The following is a 21,699-nucleotide window of genomic DNA, read 5'->3' as shown; positions in this document are numbered from 1 at the left end:
AGTGGGAGGAGAAAGGAGACCAAATACCAAACGCATTAGGGCTATTAATCAGCATTAACAAATGTGAGGGAGCGGCCGCAAATTTGGAAAAACATAAGCACGGACGGGTGCATTTATCAAGGTGACACATTAAAACTCACATTAACCAAAAAAGAAATACCACAATGTTTCTTGTGGTGTGCTGCCAAGGGCAGAAAATAAAGTGCAACAGCAGATGTCAGCATTTGTTTGATGGCCGGGTGTTGCATGTTGGAGAAACAAATAGGAGAATAAGGCCTAATTATAGAAACTGATCCAAGCTTTTTTTCTCAACTTCCTGGATTGTGATAGATTTTTTTCTTTCTTTCTGGAGTATCGGAAATGCTTAGACTAATGCGTGATGAGACTGATTTTCTGAAAGGCTCATCAAACCAGACAACCTTCCGTGAAATACTGAATAAAAGAACTACTGGTCAGAGGGCAATATGAAACAAATATTTAGGAGCTGACATTAATGTTAAATTTCTGCAGTGATCAATCTACATTTATGCACTATTTCAAGAATGAACTTTACAAAACATACTATTTGTCACAGAATAAATTCAAAATTGAGTATTTCCTCTGGTATTTGAGGAGAAATGTTTGCATGGATGTAAACACAGCATATAAAGGCACACTGATGGATCAGAATTATACGTAGAATAAAAGACTACAGTATATGCCGTAACTGCTTCACAAGTCACTATTTTTGTACCTGATTTGGCACTGAGGGAATTGGCAGGAACCTTTTATTTGGATCCATTCCTCTACTGTAAACTCAGGCTGTCACAACAACAGAATCAGGGCGGAACAAAACTTCAAATATCATGGCTATACTGTCAGCACAAATAAATCAAGGAACAACTAGTGGAAATACCCCAAAGAGGTGTAGCAAGTATCTAATTACATGCATTTGGAGATGTTTGCAGGTGCACTAAAAAGGTATGCTGAAAGAGCCAGATCAGATTACAAAATAAGACCTAACATCTGAGACAACTAGTGATGAGCAAATCCATCCATCCTTCATTTATGGTGCCCATCTCCAGCAGTGATTGGGTGAAAGGCAGGGTAGACTCTGGACAAGATGCCAGTGCATCACAGATTTGAGAAATCCCATGAATATAATTTGCTTAGAAAGGAGATTGAACTTTATGCCTATGGTTGTACATTTTTGACCACTCTTATTCTAACAGCAAAGCATACAGAGCTTTCTGAATTGATCTGAGATATAAAACTTTATCTACTTAAAACTAAATGTTATGCCTCAACAAATGGAAAGCCACAAGAATAAACAGAACAAATAAAAGTGCAGCATAACATCAAAATGTCAGCCACACAGAGACAGTAAACATAGTAACTTAGTGAGGAAAACACATTTTATGTTGTAATAAAGTATTCATTCTTAAGGTTTATCTATAAAATAGCCAAGACTCAATATAAATATATCCCAAATATATTGAGATTATTTTAGTGTTTTAGTAGCCTGTTAATTATCCATGAGTATTTTTTAATTGAAAAAATGCAGCATCCAAGTCTCATACAAAAGTGCGTTACATCAGCATTACATATTTTGATTGTATTTTACCTAACTCAGACAGTGAAATTCTCCACTAAGATGCTATATAATCTCTCAGTAACATTCATGCTCAGAATGTTATTTAATTTATTTACTTTTTGACAGTAACCAATCTAATATTTTATACTGGACAGCTGTGGGTCTGAGCAAGATATGTGCTGTGGCTGTTACATCTCTGTGTTACTGCTGTTTCACTCGAAATGATGCTGTAAGGATTCACTTATCTGACACTTTAAACTTTGGAGATTTGTTATTTCTAAGGCACAAATGACCTTACTATGATATTCAATGTTTTGTGACTCAAATTTAGGAATTCAGCTCCAGTCTTCCACAATTTGACCAAAGTCATGTTGAAATGCTGTTCGGAGCAGGCTTTGAGAAAAGCTGGTGTAAAAAGTCTTGAATTGATTTGCTAATCCGATCTCGATCAGTGTTTGGACTTTGCGAATCTCTGATATGAAGCTTTAAAACATTTTCCTCTTTTCCTCATGGCTAAAACCAAAACATCTCACCAGAAATAGAAACTGATACTCAATGGCTATACCTTCTGACATGTCAGCTGGCCTCATCACTTAGGCGCTCCCTCATAATCATATCATGAAGAGGGCCAGGAGGTCTGTTCAGATTTCAAGGGCCTCATGAATAATCAGAGAGTCGCATTGGATTTTAATGCCCACCGTCAGGCCCTCCACGCAGGAGGATAGATGGTTGTACTTATCTGTGGGGGTTGTGCGTGTGTGTGTGTAAGAAGTAGATGATGGAAATGTCTCTGAAAAGGAGTCCTTTTGTATTCCTAATTAGCAACCTCGTTGACACTGTGGGGGGAGTGAGGGTTCAAAAGTCCTCAAAAAATGACAAGTATGGCTTTTTCTGTCTGAACCCTCTCTGCCTGGATGATGTGAGGCACTCCTCTTCCTAACATGACTGGTCAGAAAATTGAAGTACATCAGGTGGAAGTCATGGCAAGAGAGGTTAGTTATAATCCAGTGTGACAGGAACCCATTCTTTGCATTTAAACTTTAAAAAAGAATTTCAAGCTCTGGACATTTTATTCCATCTTTTAAACTTAAAACTGCAGGACTTTTATTTTGACATTATTTGATAAGATGGCTTGTATTAAACATCTTTGTTGTTTTGGATCTTAGAAAATGTGAAAAGTTATTAGATAAAAACATTTTACATTAGACGTGACATAATCCACCCTCCCTAAAAAGTAGGTATTAAATAAAAAAGGAGAAAAACATCCCAAAACATCACTGTACTTGAGATAAAAGAAGAATTACACGTCTTAAAATAGGAATAGCATTTGCTCTTATCGATGAAAAAATGTAGAGAAACATTCCTAACCTTGGTGTCCGTATTGGGGTCCTTGAGGTCCATAGGGACCTGCAGGGCCACTCTGTGAATATGTTCCCATGCTGGGATACATTGAGCCTCCGTGGGATGGGTGAGGTGACATGGGAGGTCCGGACTGTGGAGGTGCAAACTGCGAGCCAGACTGGTTTCTCTGCATGTTGGACATAAAACCTAAAACAGACAAACACAATTAGATGGCAAACATACCCTTTACTTCTGAAAGTCCTAATTTTTAGGAAATGATTGTGGCTACAGATTTCACTTTTAGCCATGTTGTAAACACAAAATGTGTTTTGCGGGTATTGCGTATCCAGGTGCAAGTCTTTTGGTGTTTTTGCAGCTTTGCAAAGCCAGAGACTGAATTATTTTGCAAAATAATTAAGTTCCATCAAATTGGATGGAGCGTGTCTGAATAAAAAATGTTCCCTTGCGCCACACATCCTTAGCTGGATTTAGATTTTGACTTTGATAACTGATTTGCAGTTTACCATTATCATTTAAAAGTGGTGTGTGAAACAGTGCTTAGTGAGATGTGTTTGGTTATTGGGGGTTATTTGGTGTTTGTTTATTTTATAATGTAGTAATGCATTAAATGTTTCTACAACTGCTGCGTTCCTTGGTCTTCTAAGCAACCAGATTTTATCTGAGAGATTGAATTTCACATAGGGGTACTGTATTTATTAATTAAGTGACTTCTAGGATTTATCAAAAATAAAGGGAATGACTACTTGTTCACATCATATTTAATACATTTTCAATTTTCACATTTCTTGCTTTTCCAAATAATTTATCAATATTTTAACCGGTTTTAGAGGATTTTTTTTTTTACCCCAATTTCACAAACTATGGAACAAGTTAGCTTCTCAATGAGCAAAAAAAAAGACTATTTTAGTGTTTTTTGATTTTTTTGTATCAAAACTTTGTTCTATTTTAAAAGTGCTAAGGTTTTGAAAATTTAAACTGGATTATCCAATAAATAAAGAGGTTTGAAATGTTTTTTCTGTCTGTATAATAAACCTCAAAGCAGAAGTTTGTTTGGGTTTCCGGTTAGCTCTTCAAAACCACAGAAATAACTGTGTTGGACAAAACTGTGTAAAAGACAAACTTTATAATCGAAAAGAAGTCTGAATGTAAATACTTTTCCATGTTTAGAAAAATAACAAAATCCGATTTCTTCTTGTAGTGTGAAAAATTGTGATGGATTGAAGAAAAGAAGAAATCCTCTTTTCTATTCAGTGTCTTTCAATTTTGAGAAGATCTGATCTCTTGCATCTGTGTCATCTACTGTTAGTCATATATACACTGGTGAATAAGTCAGTATGAAATAGGTGTTTCTAAAAAACAACAGATTGACATGTAAAAGGATCCCTGAACACAAATAAACAGAGAGCGCGAGCATTCACTGAATGCTATTGCTGACAAAAGCCAGGTCAAGTACACACCTGGCCTCAGAGAAACATGTAGCTGTAAAAGCTGAGTGGACATAAAAATACAGAGCCCCACTCTCCACAGAACAGCTAGTGATTTGACCGTGGCTACTGTGTTATTCTAAGCTGTTCTGTCAGTAGACGTGTTAAAGCCTCTCAGGCCCAAACTCGCCCGCACCATTCAAATTGACATTTGCAGCGATCCTCGCCGGGGCTTCGCTCTTTCAAACAGCGTTATTCGTTTTTTTTTTCTAAAAAACTCGCTGAAAGGTTTCCCGATCTGCTGCGAATGGAGAAAGGTCGCTGGACGGCCATTGAGGGAAAAGAGAGGGCGTGTGGGTGTGGAAATGTGTGTGCGTGTAAGCGCGCTATTGCAGATTAGGTGTAAATGGATTGGGTCTGCTCGGCTGTAAACTTTGATAGCCATCCGCTTTGTTGAATGAGCGCACACAGGCTGACTCTTTAGTGAGTTTGGGGTTTGGGGAGACTTGTGTAATTCTGTACTTCTGCAAGGAGAGCGAGAGAGAAATGCAAAGATACTGGAAAAGGGAGGCAGAAGTTTTCAAATGCTCTTAAGTTCATGACTGTGCATATGGATATACATATTTGCTTTCTGAGTGTGCGTGTGAGTAGGAGATAAAGACAGAGAGCAATAAACGCGCCGCATGAGTTTTTTTGTGCAGCACAGAGACGCAGGCCTAGGCAGAAAGAGATTCAGCAAGAGAGAAAGTGTGTGTGGGAGGGAAAGACAGTGCAACGGAGGGAAAAGAGCGATTGGGGCCTGAAAGTGCTTAGGCTGCGAGTGCTGGGTTTAAGGAGCGAGGACATTATTGTAATGTTTTGCTTCCATTAGGGTAAGGGGATTCTGGGAGAGGAGGAGAAAAAAAATACTGAGTGTAATACCGCACTTTAAATTGCCTGGAAAATGGATGGGGAGAGAAACATTGTGCAGACAGTGCTAAAAGCAAATAACACATTCAAGGATTTTTCTCCCCACCTCTCTCTCTCTGTGTTTCGTTCCCTCTTCACACACAAACACAGACCGTTCTCTTGTTCTGGCAACGAAGCTCTCAGCTGGACAACAGCGGGCACGTGAGAACAAAGTAGGGAGTGAAAAGGGGACGGTCAGTGGATTTATCGAAATGAAGAGCAGAGAGAGGCTCTTAGGGAGACCAGCACTTGAGCAAAGTGGGGAGTACAGTATATCTAGAGGGAGGGGGTTAATCCGAGCACGGGAAAAAAAAAAAGCATAAACAACAGTCGACCCTGTTAACAGTGCTGAGTTTTCCTGGACTTGGCTGGGGGAGGCAAAGGGGCATTTGAGGTTTACAGGCATTAGAGAGCAGCATTAAATCTCCAACTTGATTTCATCAGTGCCCCACTCTCTCCCTCTGTCTTCATCCATCCACTCCCTCTGTCTCTCTGTGATTTTAACTGCTCTTTGGTTCGTGATGGAGAGGGAGCCTCAGTCATTCCATTAAGGTCAATTCCCAGTCTTTCAGGCTTTTTGCAGGGTTGTGTGGATAAGGAAATTAGAATTGCAAAAATCAGCAAATGTGCTGTTTGTACAAACACCTGAAAAGTGGTCATAATTGCTGGAGACAACCTTGAGTTTGGCTAGGGCATTTGCCCTCTGGGTTAGTGTTCACATAGCAAGCTTTTTGGAAATACATGTATTTACTCAGTGTTAGTATTACTGAATCTGTATTTGACATAGATGATTAAAAGATGCTGACTAATGGACTAGAAAACATGAGTGACATTGTCTGGTACTCTGCTAAAATGGTCCAGATGTTATTTAGCAGACTGGGACTGCTTTGCATCATATAGCAATTAAAATTTGACCAAACAAAGATTGCTAGTGGGATTAATCAAAGCTCTGTTCTCATAACACTTATATATTTAATACTGACATGTATACGAATGTCTTCCACCTTAATGTGAAAAGGAAAATGTATTATTGCTGTCTCTAGAATACTAAGATATAGATTAGCACTTAATTAGACTCAATAAACGTAGGCTAAAATGGCTAAGAATCACAAAACATGCAACAGCCTTCAATGTCGCCATGCTATTCTCACGACACAGTCGTTTGGAGAAATATGAGGGCTGATTAAAAGAAGATTACGTGTATGAATACTCCCAATATTTTAGTTTTGAATCAGTTTTTGTCTGAAGTGGTTCTTCACTGCTGCGTTGAATTAGAGGCAGACTGAACATAAGATTGCTTTTAAATTCATCCATAGGTGCCGGTTTCGTATGTCTTCCAGCTTCCTTTTCTGAGACATTTCCCCTGAAATCTCTCCTTTTACTAGTTACCCCATTGTATAAACTTCAATAAACTCAAATATGTGCTACATAATTTCTTCTGGTGGCCACTGTGTTACGTATTCATGTCTGAATTCAATAAAACAATCGCTTGGGTTCTTCGTTGTCTTCTGTTTGGTTTCCTTCTTTTTAGCTCTTTTGTATATTGTGTATTAATGAAAGAAGCTAACATGAACCATGATCCTAAGCAGCTCATGCTGGACTCAAAATACTCAAAAAAATGAACAAACAACATAGTTTTATTACAGCCACTTTCATTCCCTTGAATGCAATTTCAACACGCAATTTCTGTTTGCAATTTTCTTCAGTCTCTAATTTTTATGCAGCCCTTGCCTGGTGTGGAATGGAAAAAAAATATTTCACCATCTTTTTGCAGTGGACATTGTGATTTCTTTTATTTTAGAGCAAACACCAAGATGGCATGATATGTCTTGCGGCTTTGGAGCACAAAAATGGAGGGAAAAAAAGCATCCCATAAAAACACACAAGCATGTCAGAACACAGCATTTCCACTGTTTTCTTCTGCCAGACATAGCAAAGTACCCAGTTCTTGATATTGGTTATTATTCACATATATGTAGAGGGAGACTTACCTCTCTCCTGAGCCATAGGGGAGCGTGTGATTGGCAGATGGGCTGCATCGGGTCCATTTCCAGAGCTCAAAGGGGCCACAGCTGAACCTGCAAAAAACATGAAGCTTGAATTGAAGGGTTTGGATTCATGTGATGTGTGAATTATTGTTTTAATCCAGTCCTTGAAACAAATGTTGTCATATGAAAAGAAAACATTTAGCAAGAATCAAATATTCCTTCTGTTTTTTGGAAGTGAGGTCAAAAGCAAATTGATTTTCATTTTCTTTCCATCTGCTTTGCTTGAAAAATGAAAGAAACCTGCATAAAATGATGTAAACAATCAACTCCTGGAGGACCACTTTTGTTTTTCTTTTTTCAGCTGCACAAAAGTTAAACATTTAAACATTGTTTGTTTTTTTCTGTCGTTTAGGTGGCTAAACCTAAAGAAAGGTTTTGATGCCAAAATCAGCCACTTGCAGACACACACAAAGTTAATTCTGGTTCACCATGCAACAACTGACAAATCCACTCCAGGAGGACATATCAAGACATTGGAACCAAAGTCACTTCTCTGTGTAATCATTAAAATGAGCGAGAACCCCCCACTGGAAAACCAGAGCCATCTGAGGATCATCGATTGGGTTTGCTGTGCAGGTCTTTGGGCTGTGACTGTTCCATTGAAATCCAATAGTGAGTTGAGGGTCTGATTAGAACAATGGCAGACAGAGAGTAAGGTGGATTGATTTGGCCTAGAGGAAGGAAAGAGATAGCAAATTAACCTTTTATCTTTAGATTCAAATTGGGAAAGAAGAAGGAGAAGTAAGGGCATGAGGATTTCAGGTGTAATTGGACATAGTTGAAATATGCATTTAATTCAATATCTATATTTACAGAAAGAAAGTTAAGATGAATTTTAATTTTTTATTTTGATGAATGTGGCTAACAGCTCACAAAAGTCCAAAATTTTGCTTACCAGAAAGTTAGAATGTGATTTAAGAGCAAAGAAAAATGATTTTAGTACAGAGAAGTTGGTCTACTGAAGAGTTGCTCTTTTTGCTTAAATTACTGCAAGAAGAGCAGCGACTCACTTGACCTGAACCCCACAGAAAATCTATGGAGATTACATCTGTCTTTAATGATTTATGTTTTATTGTTTAATATAACTTAAATGAAATGGAGAAGGCTGTCACGATGTGAGGTACCTTTTAATTGACTTTTTAAAAAAATGCATCTTATAAAACAAAACCAACATTATATGTCTAATTTTAAACATATAATGTATGTACAATTTCTTCAACAACTTCAGACCTATCCAGAGACATGATTTTTTTCATATTTTTAAAGCTTATGTTTTTATGCCTGTTCTGTCCAAAAAAAAGCATGATTCTTTGATTGATAAACTTAAAATATGCAATATTTTCCTAAAATAAGTAGCACAGTGGGATATTTTTGATAAGGATGTTTGAGCCTTAACCATGTCAAAATGAATAATGTTGATGTTTTTGCATTACTTTTGAAGCAATGAGAGTTGAAAGAAACTTAAGGGTATCGCTTTGGGGATGGTACACTTATATAAGTGTAACAAAAAATCATGATTTTTTTTTTAACTTTCTCTACATTAAATCTTTTCAATAACTTCAGACCAATCCATAGATCTAAAGTTTTTCATTTTTGCTATGTGAAGCAGAGATTCCCAACCCCGGGCCTCAGGAAAATGAAGTTGCAAAAACATGCTCTGCCACACATCCAATACAAGAGAAGGATCCATCTCTAGATGGAGAAACATAAACAATTTAGAATTTTTTCTTTGATTGTCAGATGCACCAGCATAAACATGGTATGAAATGCATCGATCTCTCCCTTGATAAACAAAATATAAACCAAGCCAAATTGGCTTTTGATTCTTTTTCTACTACACTTTTTCTTTCCATTCAACTTTCTGTTTATATCCTTCAATGCAGCTCTGTCTGAACAGCAAACTTCTTTTGCAATTACCTTCTTGAACTTGTAACCTGCTCATTAAAGGTGTCAATGAAAGTCTTTATTCGCTATACACCAAAATCGTCAAATCACTTGAAATAAATCATTTTTTATGTGTAATGAATCTAATTAATATATACCTTAAAGTTTCAGTAAAGGAGTGACATTCAAATTTAATTCTATTTTAATTTATTGAGAAGCACCTGTATCATAAGTGATTAAAGTAAACATTTAATTGATCTAAATCTAACAAAAAACACTTGGGAGATGTGAAAATGTTTGGTACACATAGGAACATGTGCGAACAGTAAGAGTTATACAGCTAGAGTGCAATAATAATACTAATTTGTTGCTCTCATAACAACTCAATGAATATTACGGCCTCTTAAATTGAAGAACACTATTCATGTTATCCAATCACTCAGTAAAATCTATGCTATTTCAAGTGTGTTTACATATGTATGCGTGTTTATATGTTGTGTGTGTGTCCGTCCACATCAGAAGCAATACATGACTAGAGGTGACACACTCTCCACATAAACAAACCCAATTAAGTCAACATAATTGCTTTGCATAAAAATGCATAAACAACATTTCCATCTATCCGCCGCCTACTCACACTCAAGCACGCAAAAACAAGTAATATGCATGGACGTAAAAAGTACTTGCACAAACAAGTGTAAATAAACACAGAAGAGCACACAAGGAAGCACATGTAAGAGCACAGAGGCACATAAGACATGTACTGAAATGTTCACATACACACAGACACACACACAAACGCACATGCACATACACATGCACACCCCCACACACCAAGCCCCCCTGCATCACACTTGAATAGTTCCAGCGGCACTGCTTCAAAGAGGGAATATTCGATTAGTTAGTCTGTCACCATGTTGCAGGAGAGAATGGGAGACATTAGTATGCAAACGCTGAACCAACTGTGAGATAACACAAGAAACACTGGCTACTAGCTTTTATGTGCGTCTGCACAGGCAATGGAAAATATTCTAATGCATTCCTTATGCAAAAGTAATACTTTATTACAAATCATAGCCCTGCATTATAACCAAAAGCAAGTTAAAAGTTGAGAAAATGAGTGTGTTCAAATGGCTTTATATATTATTTGAAATCATTTGAACTGGACAAATGCAGTCAAATTGATTGTCACTTTTTTATCAAATCCAACAAACTTAGCATATACAGCAATAGTTTTCAAATTAAAATATTAGTTGGAGTAAGAAAGCTATACTAATATGTAAAAAGTAATTGCCACCTGAATTTAATAACTGGATGTGCAAACCTTGCATTTGTGAAAACTGTCAAAAAGTGTCATATCTGTTTGACAGTTAAATTAGAAAATGTAACTGTTTTAGTTCAGTCAAAACAGAAGGGTCTTTAACCATTAACAACTTGGTTTCATGCCGCAACATAAGTCCAGACGTTGACCTGGCCAATCCAAAGCCTATAAAGGTTTCTAGTTAGTCAGAGGTGGACTTCTAGGTTTTATTCAGATAATTGTCCTGCTTCATAATCCCAGCGTGCTTCAGATTAAGGCCACAAACCGATGGCTGGACAATTTCCTTCAGCATTTTCTGGTAGAGAACAAAATTCATGGTTCTATTAATTATGGCAAATTATCCAGGTCTCAAGGAGTCATTGCATAACCATTTTTAACTGTAGGTATAATCTTTTCTGAATGGCTTTTGAAATTATAAGCCAGATGTAATGAGATACGAAACTTTCAAGAAGCCCTACTTTTGTCTCATCTGTCCACAGATTACAACATATCCAAAGGTTTTGGGACTTTCTGCTGTTGAAGAAGTTTGAGAAATAAAAGCTGTAGAACATTAAGAACATGGAAATGCTAAAGCTCCCAAACATTTTGTAGAAAACCCAAGTTTGATAAATTGCTACTGTTGGCTTCACTGAGATATTTCCCCTTTAACCTCCAAAATACAAATTTATTCAATATTAGGAGTTGGGTAGAAGTATGTGAGAGCATCCAACTAAGTGTGGGTATGTGCGTCGTCAAACACATTCTCGTGTTTGCCTTAGTGTGTATATAAAACACTGTGCTGCAGTGTTATGCAGCATGTTTGCATCACTGACTGAGGAAGCCTTAAGCATGTAGTAAAGGGTCATGGCAACTTGTTGCCAAAGGGACAGATTTAGCTGCAGTTGGGGATCAGATGGGGAGGCACTGAGGATGAAGGATGCCCGCAGCGGTTTGCTGAACCCTTTAACTGCAGAAGCCGACCCTACGATAAAGGCTAGGCTTTGTGTGTGTGTATGTGCAGTGTGTGCAGTGATATATACCAGGCACCCGCTATGCTGTCAAAATCTGTTTGCGTGGAAGGCAGAGGGGGGAGTGGCAGCATCCTCCACAGTGCGTTTGTGAGTGCATGCCTCTGTGGAGGTGGAAACAGGGAACAGTGACCTCCACGCTCCACTAATTCCTCCACATAACCATGTAAACTGTCACTACAAATGAAATTACCGCAAAGAAATTTGATGCACGTTTTAATGAAAGACAGCCAAAGGGAAGAAAGGAAGCAAAGGAAAAAGTAAAGAGAAAAAAATGCACCACTAATACCAAAATATCACTAATAAGACCTTTTCCTATTGTCCCTCCCTTCTCTTGCTTTTATCCAATGTTCTTTATCATTTTTAACAAGGTGCCATTAAATAATTACGTCCAAATAAAACAAACAAGCTCCTCAGTGAGTCCTGGCACTTTTAATCTACATCATTAATAATTCATGAGCTGGATCTTTGACGCGCAGTTCTTCTTCTCGCCCTGCAGAGTATAGAGTGGAGCGAGCTAAATGTCAGGACAAACTGAGTGTACACCTTTTCGTGCCTGCTAAGAAAATATTACAAACTATGAATGAAAATTCAAATGTTAGGAAAACTCTGCTTCGTGTGCAAAATGGAAACCACAGTTTCCTTTTGCACACCTAATACTTAATATATAATAGGGTCATCATGGCTGCATGATGACCCTATGATTATTAACTGTCAGGAAAACATAAACCAGAATAAACGGATTTATTTTAAATGATCAATAAATAAAAATAGATAAATAAATTAATAAATGTTGACTGCATCCCATCTTTAGAGGCAAGTGTTGTTAATGACTGCAGCTATTTATAGCAGCACAATTAACAAAAATTAATTATAGGCCCTATAACGCTAACATAATTAATTTCAATGTAGTTAGAGAGTGATAAATTGCACATATTAATGTAAAGATATTTAAGTTATGTTCAATTAAAAGCTACTCTTAATTGGTACTTCATTATGTTGAGATTCAATCAACACAATTTTAAAAAGGGTGTTGACATAGCTTGCACTATGTAGAGCACACTACACTATGTAATCCTTTTTCTTTTGACAAACATAATAAATAAACCTCCACATGTTATTGTTGATATAAGACTCACATTTATATTGGTGAAATAATGCAACTATTTTGAATTTATCTTCTTCTTTTTAATAATATACAATAAAGAGCAAAGAGGTGAAAGCAAGACTTTTTAATAGTGAAAAATAAATACTTACAAAGTTTGTGACCAAGAGAATGGGACATGGAACCAGTGTGACAGTTTTAGAAAAACCGAACAATGAACAAAGCAAACTAGGGAGCTTTTTAGCTGAGGCATCAGTAGAGATACTAGAAAATGAGAAAGGAACCAGGTGAGGTAATCAGAGATGTTGAACAGTGCTGAAAAAAGGAAAGCCCAGAAAGTGAGCAAAGGAGACTAATTAACTCAGGGAGCTGAAGTAAAGTAAGATTCAAGAGGATCGACAAACCAAAAAGGGACAAGTCTTATGCTTAAAGTAAGAGAATAAAACAAATTTAAAAGAAAAAGAAAACAAGAAACTAATTATAGGAAGTAACATATATGGCAAAAGCATAGTGATAATAAACTAGATATGGGAAGACTTTACACACAATAATGAACCCAGGAATGATCAGAAAATACACACTAAAGAAAACAAAAATACCCATGGATCATGACATGTAAATGTCAATAGTTGTTTGAAAAATTAATCCTTTAAGACAAGGGTAATTTGATGTATTATTTTCTATTAAAGCTTTTTTGTATTTTAGTAATTTTAACATTTCATTTAACATGAAATTTCTCCACTTTGTGGTTTTAACTGTGATAGTGTGACTTTTTGAAAGTGTTATCTTTTTCATAAAATTATGCTTTTTTTGCAGTATTTTAAATAACAATTCCAGTGTTCCCTCAGGAGCTTTAATGTAATTAACACATGTAACAGTCAGTGGTGTGGCGATATCTTGTTGTCCAACTCCCTTGCATCACACTGCATTTTTATTTCCTGTCCACAATTTACACCTTTAAAAACATCCAGCTGTGCAAAGACACATTAACAACCAAATAGCTCACATACAAACATGACTTGAAATAAGTTTTGTCACTCACATGAATCGATCCTAATTTGTTAGTTCTATTTCAGGCTAATGTAATATAAACGTTCTTTCTTTTCAGCTAATGACATAGAAAGTTGTGAATCCACAAGTCTAAAAGTTTTTGCTTAACACTGAATTGTTGGACTCTTATTAGAATGCAAACATTATGCATACATAGAAATAGGGCTAAAACTAATAGGAATTTGCTGCTTCTTTTCGATGTAATACTCCACGCTAAGAACCCGATGTGCACTTTTAATTTCTCATCCAAGAGGACTGTTGAGACAACCGAGAGACGCCTTTGAAGGGAGGGAGTGTGGTCTTTGAAGATTTGTTTTCATCATGGTTTCAAAAGTAAATGGTAGTGAAGTTCAAAGCCCAGGGAGAGAACTTAAGGCATTACTTTTATTTTATTTCATGGCCCTGGAAATATAAAGTGTATGAGATATGTAGAGTGATTCGCCATATATTCAATGATGAGACCAATGAAGTGCACACACAAGCAGTGCAGGTGCATTAGCTGCCATGTGTGTGCATGCAAAACTATGATTTCTTCCACACTTTTAAAAAGTATTTCTCACAAAAACAGAGCAGCCTTAAGCAATGAGGGCCATTTTGGATAAAGTCAGGTAAGTGTGGTGGGTGCTAATAGAATGGTACAAAAGACAGAGAAAAGGCTGCTTCAGCACCATCTCCTAATACAAGCCTCAGGCAATAAATGTGCACACACCTGCAACACCCAACAAACACACACACACACACACACATGTCGAGGTAAACCCCCCCATTTGCCATGTCTTTAGGGGGAAGAGGCAGATAAACAGCGGGCTCCAATAACGGTGGTTTAGATCTCAATGGGTGCGAGTCAATGCTTCTCCAAGCCGGGGGCTAATGCCAGTTAACTCTCCCTGTGGGGGATGAACATAGGCCTGCAGTGGCTCGCAAAAACAAGCGCTCTCCCAAGATCCTCATTACTTCCAACGCTGAGTAGCAACTGTAAGTAAAGAAAAACTGCAGCTTAAGCTAAAAACAGTGGGAGAGGGAGCGATGGAGCGAGAGAAAGCATGAAAATAGGTGTCGGGGTGGGAAAATAATTGCACACTGTGCTCCGGTTAGGGTTTTCCAGTCGGACAGAGTTAGAATGGGATTTCTCTAAACGGCTAACGCAGCAGGCATGCTCTTTTTACCCTCTTATTTTGGCCGACGGTGTGCTACGTGCATATAATGCCTACAGGGACAGCATTTTACTGTTTCACTTCGAACAGCAAGTACGAGAAATGCGGGAAAGAGGGGTGGAAAAAAAAAAGTTGGGTGGATGGCAGCGTGGGTGGTGGGGGAAGAAGACGAAAAAGGAGGACACAAGGAGAGAAAGAAAAAAAAAAGAGCTGGAGGAGAGTTGTAGAGAAATGAGACGGAGGCACAGAGGCAGAGATGTGGATGGAAAAATTCAGCCTTGTTCCTCGGTGGGAGGCCTGCGCCACAGCAACGCTCTGAGCGAATAAAGCAGAGACAAACAGTGATGGGAAGGCGAGAGGGTGGGGACGAGGGAATGCGAGACACAAGAGGGAGCATAAGAGAAAGCAAGTGCGTTGAAAATAATTAGAGGAAGAGAGGGGGACGGGGACAGCCAGAAGCAGTGTTCCCACCACACAGCCTCTTAGGGAGTGGTGTGACAAGAAAACTTGCCATGTTCCACACACCCAATGCTGAAAAACACATAAAAACTCCTCCCCGCAACACCTCCCTCACACCCCTTTATTGCTTCTTTCTGGTAACTTTCACCAGAGGCAATGGAGGAAAATTTCAGTTTTAAGCTAAATGTCCCTATGGCATTTTCTGTTTCAGTAACAATGTGTTTTTTTCTGTAATCGAGAAATGCATGCAAATATTGTTCACAAAACGGTCAACTTAAAGTTAGACCACTTTTTCTATGGATCTACACTCAACGTTTGACCAGTGGTGGTTTTTTAAATAGGTGGGGTGACTCACTTAGCAGGGTGCCATTGTGTCAGAGGACAGCACACAAACAACAACAAAAAAACACCTTTTGATTCAGTTTTCTGATGTTTATTTGCATGACCAATCTATGTGGAGTGGGCATCTCTCCCTTTTATGCAAATTCTAAGATATAGGTCTGTTTACTACAGCTGGATAACTAAATTAAGTCTTTCTAAAGCTTAAGATAAAATTATGTTTTAAGAGTGCATTTTATGGTTTTTGGTTTAATTGGTTGAGGACTGAATTAACTGCAATCTGTTTCAAAGAACTGCCACTGCCTTTGACCAGAACAATTCCCAATTACTACTTTTTCTGTGTACTTCTTATATAACAAATACAATCTGTCTACAAACGCAGGGCTGAGGATGATGTAAAGGGGAGTAAATTTAAAGCTTTGGTTAAGAAAGAGCCTTTTAGCTATTAAAAAGAAAAGGTCCAACCTTCTTTTCTACCCTTCCTCGCTTTCCACCCTTCCACTTTCTCTGACCTCTCTATCCTTTTCTGGGCCCCGGAAGCTCTTGAAGCGAAGCACAGATAAACAGCTTAAACTCTCCAGAGTGCTCGCCCGCAAGCTCCATTCACCTTATTAGAGGAAAATAAAAACTTGGAGGGGAGGTGAAAAACGAAATAAAGAAAGAAGAGGATGGAGGAGGTAGACAAGAGACCAGGCAGGCCAATGTTAACTGGACCTCCAAGGACTGTGGTTTGAAAGAGACACAGAATGAAAAAGAATGGATGGAGCTGAGAGGAGCATTTGTGATCTTCTGCAGCAGACAGAGACAGCTGGGATGTGAAAGAGCGCAGAAATTCTCTGCGGATATTAGCAGCTCCACAATGTGGAGAAAATATTGCAGCTTTGCTCACAAATGCAGGCACGCAGAAATCTAAAACTATGACCAAATATTGCACACTAATTTGAAAAACAAGTTTTTTTCTGATTAAGTTCAAAGTGTTCAGGGATTTGGTTGCTCTTTTATGTAAATGGCAAAGAGCAGCGACATGTGTTTTAAGTTTTGACCAAAACAACAAGGCACATTTTGTGAAATATCCCAGTTTATGCATACATGGATACACACACACACCCCTGCACGAGCTGGCGAGGCAAAAACATTTTTGTAATCATCCTACTTGAAATTTTTGACTCGCTCACAGTGAAAACATACGAGTTCATCACAGCTGATGTTTTCATTGTGACACTTTCTCTAATCAGCAGCCACTGTGCAAACATCACTTAAACAGGACTTATATCCTCCCAAATCATGGTGCAAATCTGTGTGGTAATACACACTGAACTCCCTCTGGACTTTCTGATCTGCCTTGTTACACTTTTTAACATTTTTCTAACTTTTATTATTTGACAACATCTGCCTGTTGGTTCTTTTTTGAAGAGTGAGTCCTCGGGGAAAACAATTTTATATAAAAAAAAAAAAAAGGTAGGATGATCTAGTTTGGATGTTTGATTTTCATTTACGGTATTATTTTGTATAAAACTAAAATAGCATTGACAGATTTGAATTATAACATGTATTTTATAATAATAATAATAATTATTATTATTGCTTATTCACTTGTAGCGTCAGAAAACTTAATTAGATATAAATTTAATCCAGGTGTGTGGCAGCATCCATGACTAGCATCTTTTTTTGGTCCTGGTTTTGTCAACCACGTCTTGATGTCAAGGTTACAGATGAAATAGGCATCCAACTTCCGTTTGTCATCAAAAAAGATAGTAATATTAAGCATTATTTCATTCAAATAACCATGGAAATCTATCCCCTGTTTCCTGATGACATTTCCAATGTCAGCAGGCACATTATAAACGGTGGGACCAAATATTGAGCCTTGGGGAACACCATTAAGCTTAGAAAAAATTTAAATCTTTGATAATTGAAAAAAATCTCTATCTGTTAAGACCTGAATCAATAACAGAAAATAGCAAAGAGGTCAGATAGGGTTTGCTAGTAACTAATAGCAAAGGTGTACAGTATGTACAGTGCTCACACTGAGTAAAACAAGGACTCAAAGTTTTCACCAGAGGTGCATTTTAGATCATTGGAGATTTTCATTAGAGCTGTCTCCAAACTGTGGAGTCCTTAAAACAGCCTAATAGGCTCCAAAAGCAGCTTTTATAAAGTTGCTTTTATGAATTTTTTTTTTTTTTTTTTCTAAAATCTACCTCAAAAACTCAAGTGTAAATATTTTGAGATCTGTTGGATCTCTGTAGCATGTACCTAACCAGACCAGTTTAACGTGTATAAGTTACATTCCTACTTAAAACCAAAAAATATTTCTTGGTTTGATTTTTATTCTCTTGCTGTTATAAAACTTGCTGAGGAATTTCTGCCAGTATAGTCTTGTCTCCATGTTTTTTGCAGCAGCGCTACCAGCTGATGACAGCTGACTTTCCATGTTGTGTCTGCATGAAGTTTGATGTAATATGCATCAGATTCAGTGTGGTAATGGATACATCTTCGGCTCGGTTTTGGAGAACTGACAGGTCTGCTAAGTCTTTACAGAAAATGACACCGCTCTGACAGACTGTAGCTGTAGATATCATGTCAAACCAGAGGGTGCATGCAGTGAAACCAAATAGTAAATAGAGCCTGAAACTTTCCACCTCTAAACTCACATTTTTTGATTTGTAAACTTTCTGAAGATTGTGCTGTGCACTTTAACTTGAATACCTCTCTACTTTCCTCCACAGTAACTCATGGAGAACCCACTTGAATGTGAGACAGAAATCTTTCTTTATTGTCTCTGATGTCTCACAGCTAGAAAAAAAAAAATCCTGACAGACACCAAGAGGTATGTGTATGTGTTTGTGTGCACATATGAGATGGCGGATGAGGAGGGGGGAGGTTGGCGGTTGAGCAATGTGATTTCTGCTCGACTGTCACAAATCTAGCGCAACAGGAAAATCAATTTGGCCCTGTGTGTGCCTTTTTGGCTCCGGGAGAGAATCCAAATAGCAAGGCAAGGCTCCGGATAATGTTACAGTGTATTGGATTTGCTTCATGGAGAGACTGACAGAGGGAGGTGGGGGAGAGCGGGGAAAGAGGAAGAGGAGGAGAAGTGAGGAGACGAGGGAATCACAGGCTTGCTGTGGCGCTCCGACAAGATAGATTTGTGCAAGTGTATGGGTGTATGATAGGCTGGCAATCTGTCAACATACCCCTCTTTAACACTCTCACAGTGCAGCTCTCTCTCTCTCTCACACACACACTCAAACACCACTGTCACTCATCCATGTGAGCATGCATACAGAAGTAATTCATACGAACAACAATATATATGAAGTGTCAAAGCATGAAATACATTGTTCACAGGTATGTGTGCCCCTCTGTATGCTCCCTCTGCCTGTCTTGGCTGGTATTTCCACTCTGCATGTGTACATTTGTTTGACAGCCAGGTGAAAACATGACATAATGAAATTGCTCTCCTCTGACCGCTGTCAAGGGGAACGGATGTGCTCATCCATGTGACGTGTCGCATCACTCCCATGAGGGAGCCTGACTGGTGGCAGACACAAACACGATGCATATGAATGTGAGCACGCAACTATACCGAGGTTTAAACAACTTCACTTAGAAAAACTATCACCTCTTTAAATCTTTATACAGAAGATCTTTTTTAAAACATGTAACTTTTATCGCAGTAGCATAAGCTCACATAATAAAGGCAAATTAAGCCTTTACTTTTGTTCAATTGAGAAAAAAAATTAAAGTGTTAAGATTTTTATTTGTCAATATGCATATAAAATCTCCGCCCTGATATTGACATATCTGACACCAGTTATTAACATTTCTGGTATGGTATGACCCTCCTTTTGCTAATCTCACTACGTTAGAATTTTCTTTTTAGAATTTTTTTCTCATTTTCTTTGCTTTCTTCAAAAGTACATGCACTGGATTTATCTAAAAATATCACAGAAAATTAAATTATTGTAAAGTGAGATTAATTAATTCTAAGACTTTCTTAATGTTTACTTGCAGAGCCAGATAATGTGACTCCAAGCACCCAGCAATATTTATCTTTACATATTTGTGCAAAGTCTGGAATATTTTCTTGAACTAAATTGAAGAAATTTCACTTTAAATACCACGTCTGTCTGTGTAAAAACAAAAAATGATAATAGTCTGAACAATTTTTTATCCAATGCCAAAAAAGATTATTATTATTTTCTAATTTTTTTTTTGCACTTATACGGAAGCCTGCCAAAACTATCCAAACATCTTCATGTGCTGACATTTATGGAACAGTTATAATTAAGTCCAATTGGAGGAAAAAAAATCTAAACACCCAAAAATGTCAATGAAAACAACAGATTCTGACAGCAGTTGAGGTGCAGAATCAATTTAAGAAACAACCTGCAATACCAATTTCTCCACTGACAGCGGGCTAAATGGAGCAGAATGAAGAGCCGCCAGATAGACTGTGTTTTGACTTTTTCTTGACTGCAGCTCAAAATGCTGCAGATGAGGTCTTCACACAAATTAAATTGCTTATTATTCGTTGTCATCGTCTGATTTTCTTTCTCTTTTCTTTTTTTACTTCTACAGGACAGAACCTGCGTTTACAGGAATCCACAGGAAATGCTCACAGCTCGCAAAAACTCTTGCCTGTCTTCACTGCATCCTGCCAAAGTAAAGCTTCAGCATCAACAGATATGTTCTAACTTGAGACGAAGTGTTGCAAAGTGGGGCATTTTTAATCAGATGTGTGCTAACCACATTAGTTCTCCTGTGTCTCTGTGAAGCTGGCTTCTTCTTGATCTAATTCAAACTGATTGTAGTACAGCAGCTAAAACATGCCAGATGTTACTCACTGCTCCATGCTTTATCACCACTTATTTGACGCCTGGAATATTTAAAAATATTTTCTTATTAATCACGTCCCAGCGATCGGTTTCGCCTCCCGTCTTCGCCCGCCTCACTCTGGATTCTTGTCATGATTCTTGGCATGAGCGTCTGGAAAAAAAACCCCACTGTCCCAGTTTTTCATTAGCGTCAATCACTGGTGTAAGAGGCTGAGAGGGAGGAGAGGAAGAGCAGGAGGAGTAGATGGAGGAGTTGGAGTTTGGATCTCACTCCAGACACTTTGCCCCTCCTTGTCGGAGTGACTGGCAGGTCTTAGACAAGCTGTTGGGCCGGTCAGCCGCTCACTCAGAAAGACAGGATGGCAGGATGTCATGGAGGCCACACACACATGCAGTTATAAGGCTGTTGCAGGCAAATCAAGAGTGCATTTGTGCATTGGAAATGCTCACTGTTTATTTATCTAAATGCTCTGTTATGGCCTCAAGAGACAGACAGACACACTGTGTACTGTCTGATAGTCCTGTTACATTCTTTTGTTTTAGATAAGGCTACAAATCTGAAGGGAAATCAACCCCAAACAGCCATAACATGGTAACGCTCCAAGTAGGGATATAATACAGACACACAGTGCCTTATAGAGCTTTTTTTTAATAGCCCAAAACAAAAAAGTGCTCAGTTATGAAAGTAAAGAAAAAAATCATAAACGGTTTTTAAATCTTTTAACAAATAAAAATGTGAAAAGTGTTGTACTTGCATGTGACCTGCCCTGTATGATGTTTTATATAATTACAGTTGTTCAGCTTTTAGGGAATGTTTCTAACAGATTTACGTATCTAAAGACTGAAATTCTTCCCAGCAAAACAGTGAGTCCAACAGAGTGACTTTAAACATCCATTTCAAGTTTCAGTGAGGCCATTCCAACATATAAATATGAGTTGATCTGAAACCATTTTGGTAATTTGTTTAGGGTGGTTGTCCAGCTGGAAGATAAACCTCCTTTAATAGCTTTTCTTCAAAGGATTTCCTTTTTTTAGGCTTCTCTCAAAAATCAACCTGGCAGGGAGAGAATCTTTCACACATTTTTGTTTTATCAAAGAGGACGTTCAAACCCTTTGAAAAGTGCACTGTTAGATATTCAAACCCACTTTAAATCTACACACGTGTATCCCTAACCTGGTGTGTT

General features: G+C 37.9%; 1 protein-coding gene across 2 annotated transcripts in view; it reads right to left on the bottom strand.

The window, feature by feature from the left end:
- The window catches only part of LOC116708992 (AT-rich interactive domain-containing protein 1B-like), a 194,655-nt gene that overhangs the window by 40,110 nt on the left and 132,846 nt on the right, over positions 1-21,699 (bottom strand). For both annotated transcript variants that reach the window (XM_032547194.1, XM_032547195.1), the window contains exons 6-7: positions 7,299-7,385; positions 2,942-3,121 (exon numbers count right to left, since the gene is read on the bottom strand). In XM_032547194.1, the coding sequence (XP_032403085.1) occupies positions 2,942-3,121; positions 7,299-7,385 (267 nt within the window). The remainder of the gene's footprint in view (positions 1-2,941; positions 3,122-7,298; positions 7,386-21,699) is intronic.

Source organism: Xiphophorus hellerii, chromosome 19 (genome assembly GCF_003331165.1).
Source record: "Xiphophorus hellerii strain 12219 chromosome 19, Xiphophorus_hellerii-4.1, whole genome shotgun sequence".
In the NCBI taxonomy this organism is placed as follows: Eukaryota; Metazoa; Chordata; class Actinopteri; order Cyprinodontiformes; family Poeciliidae; genus Xiphophorus; species Xiphophorus hellerii.
Note: the sequence above shows the minus strand (reverse complement) of the source record. Positions and strands in the feature narration are given on the sequence as shown.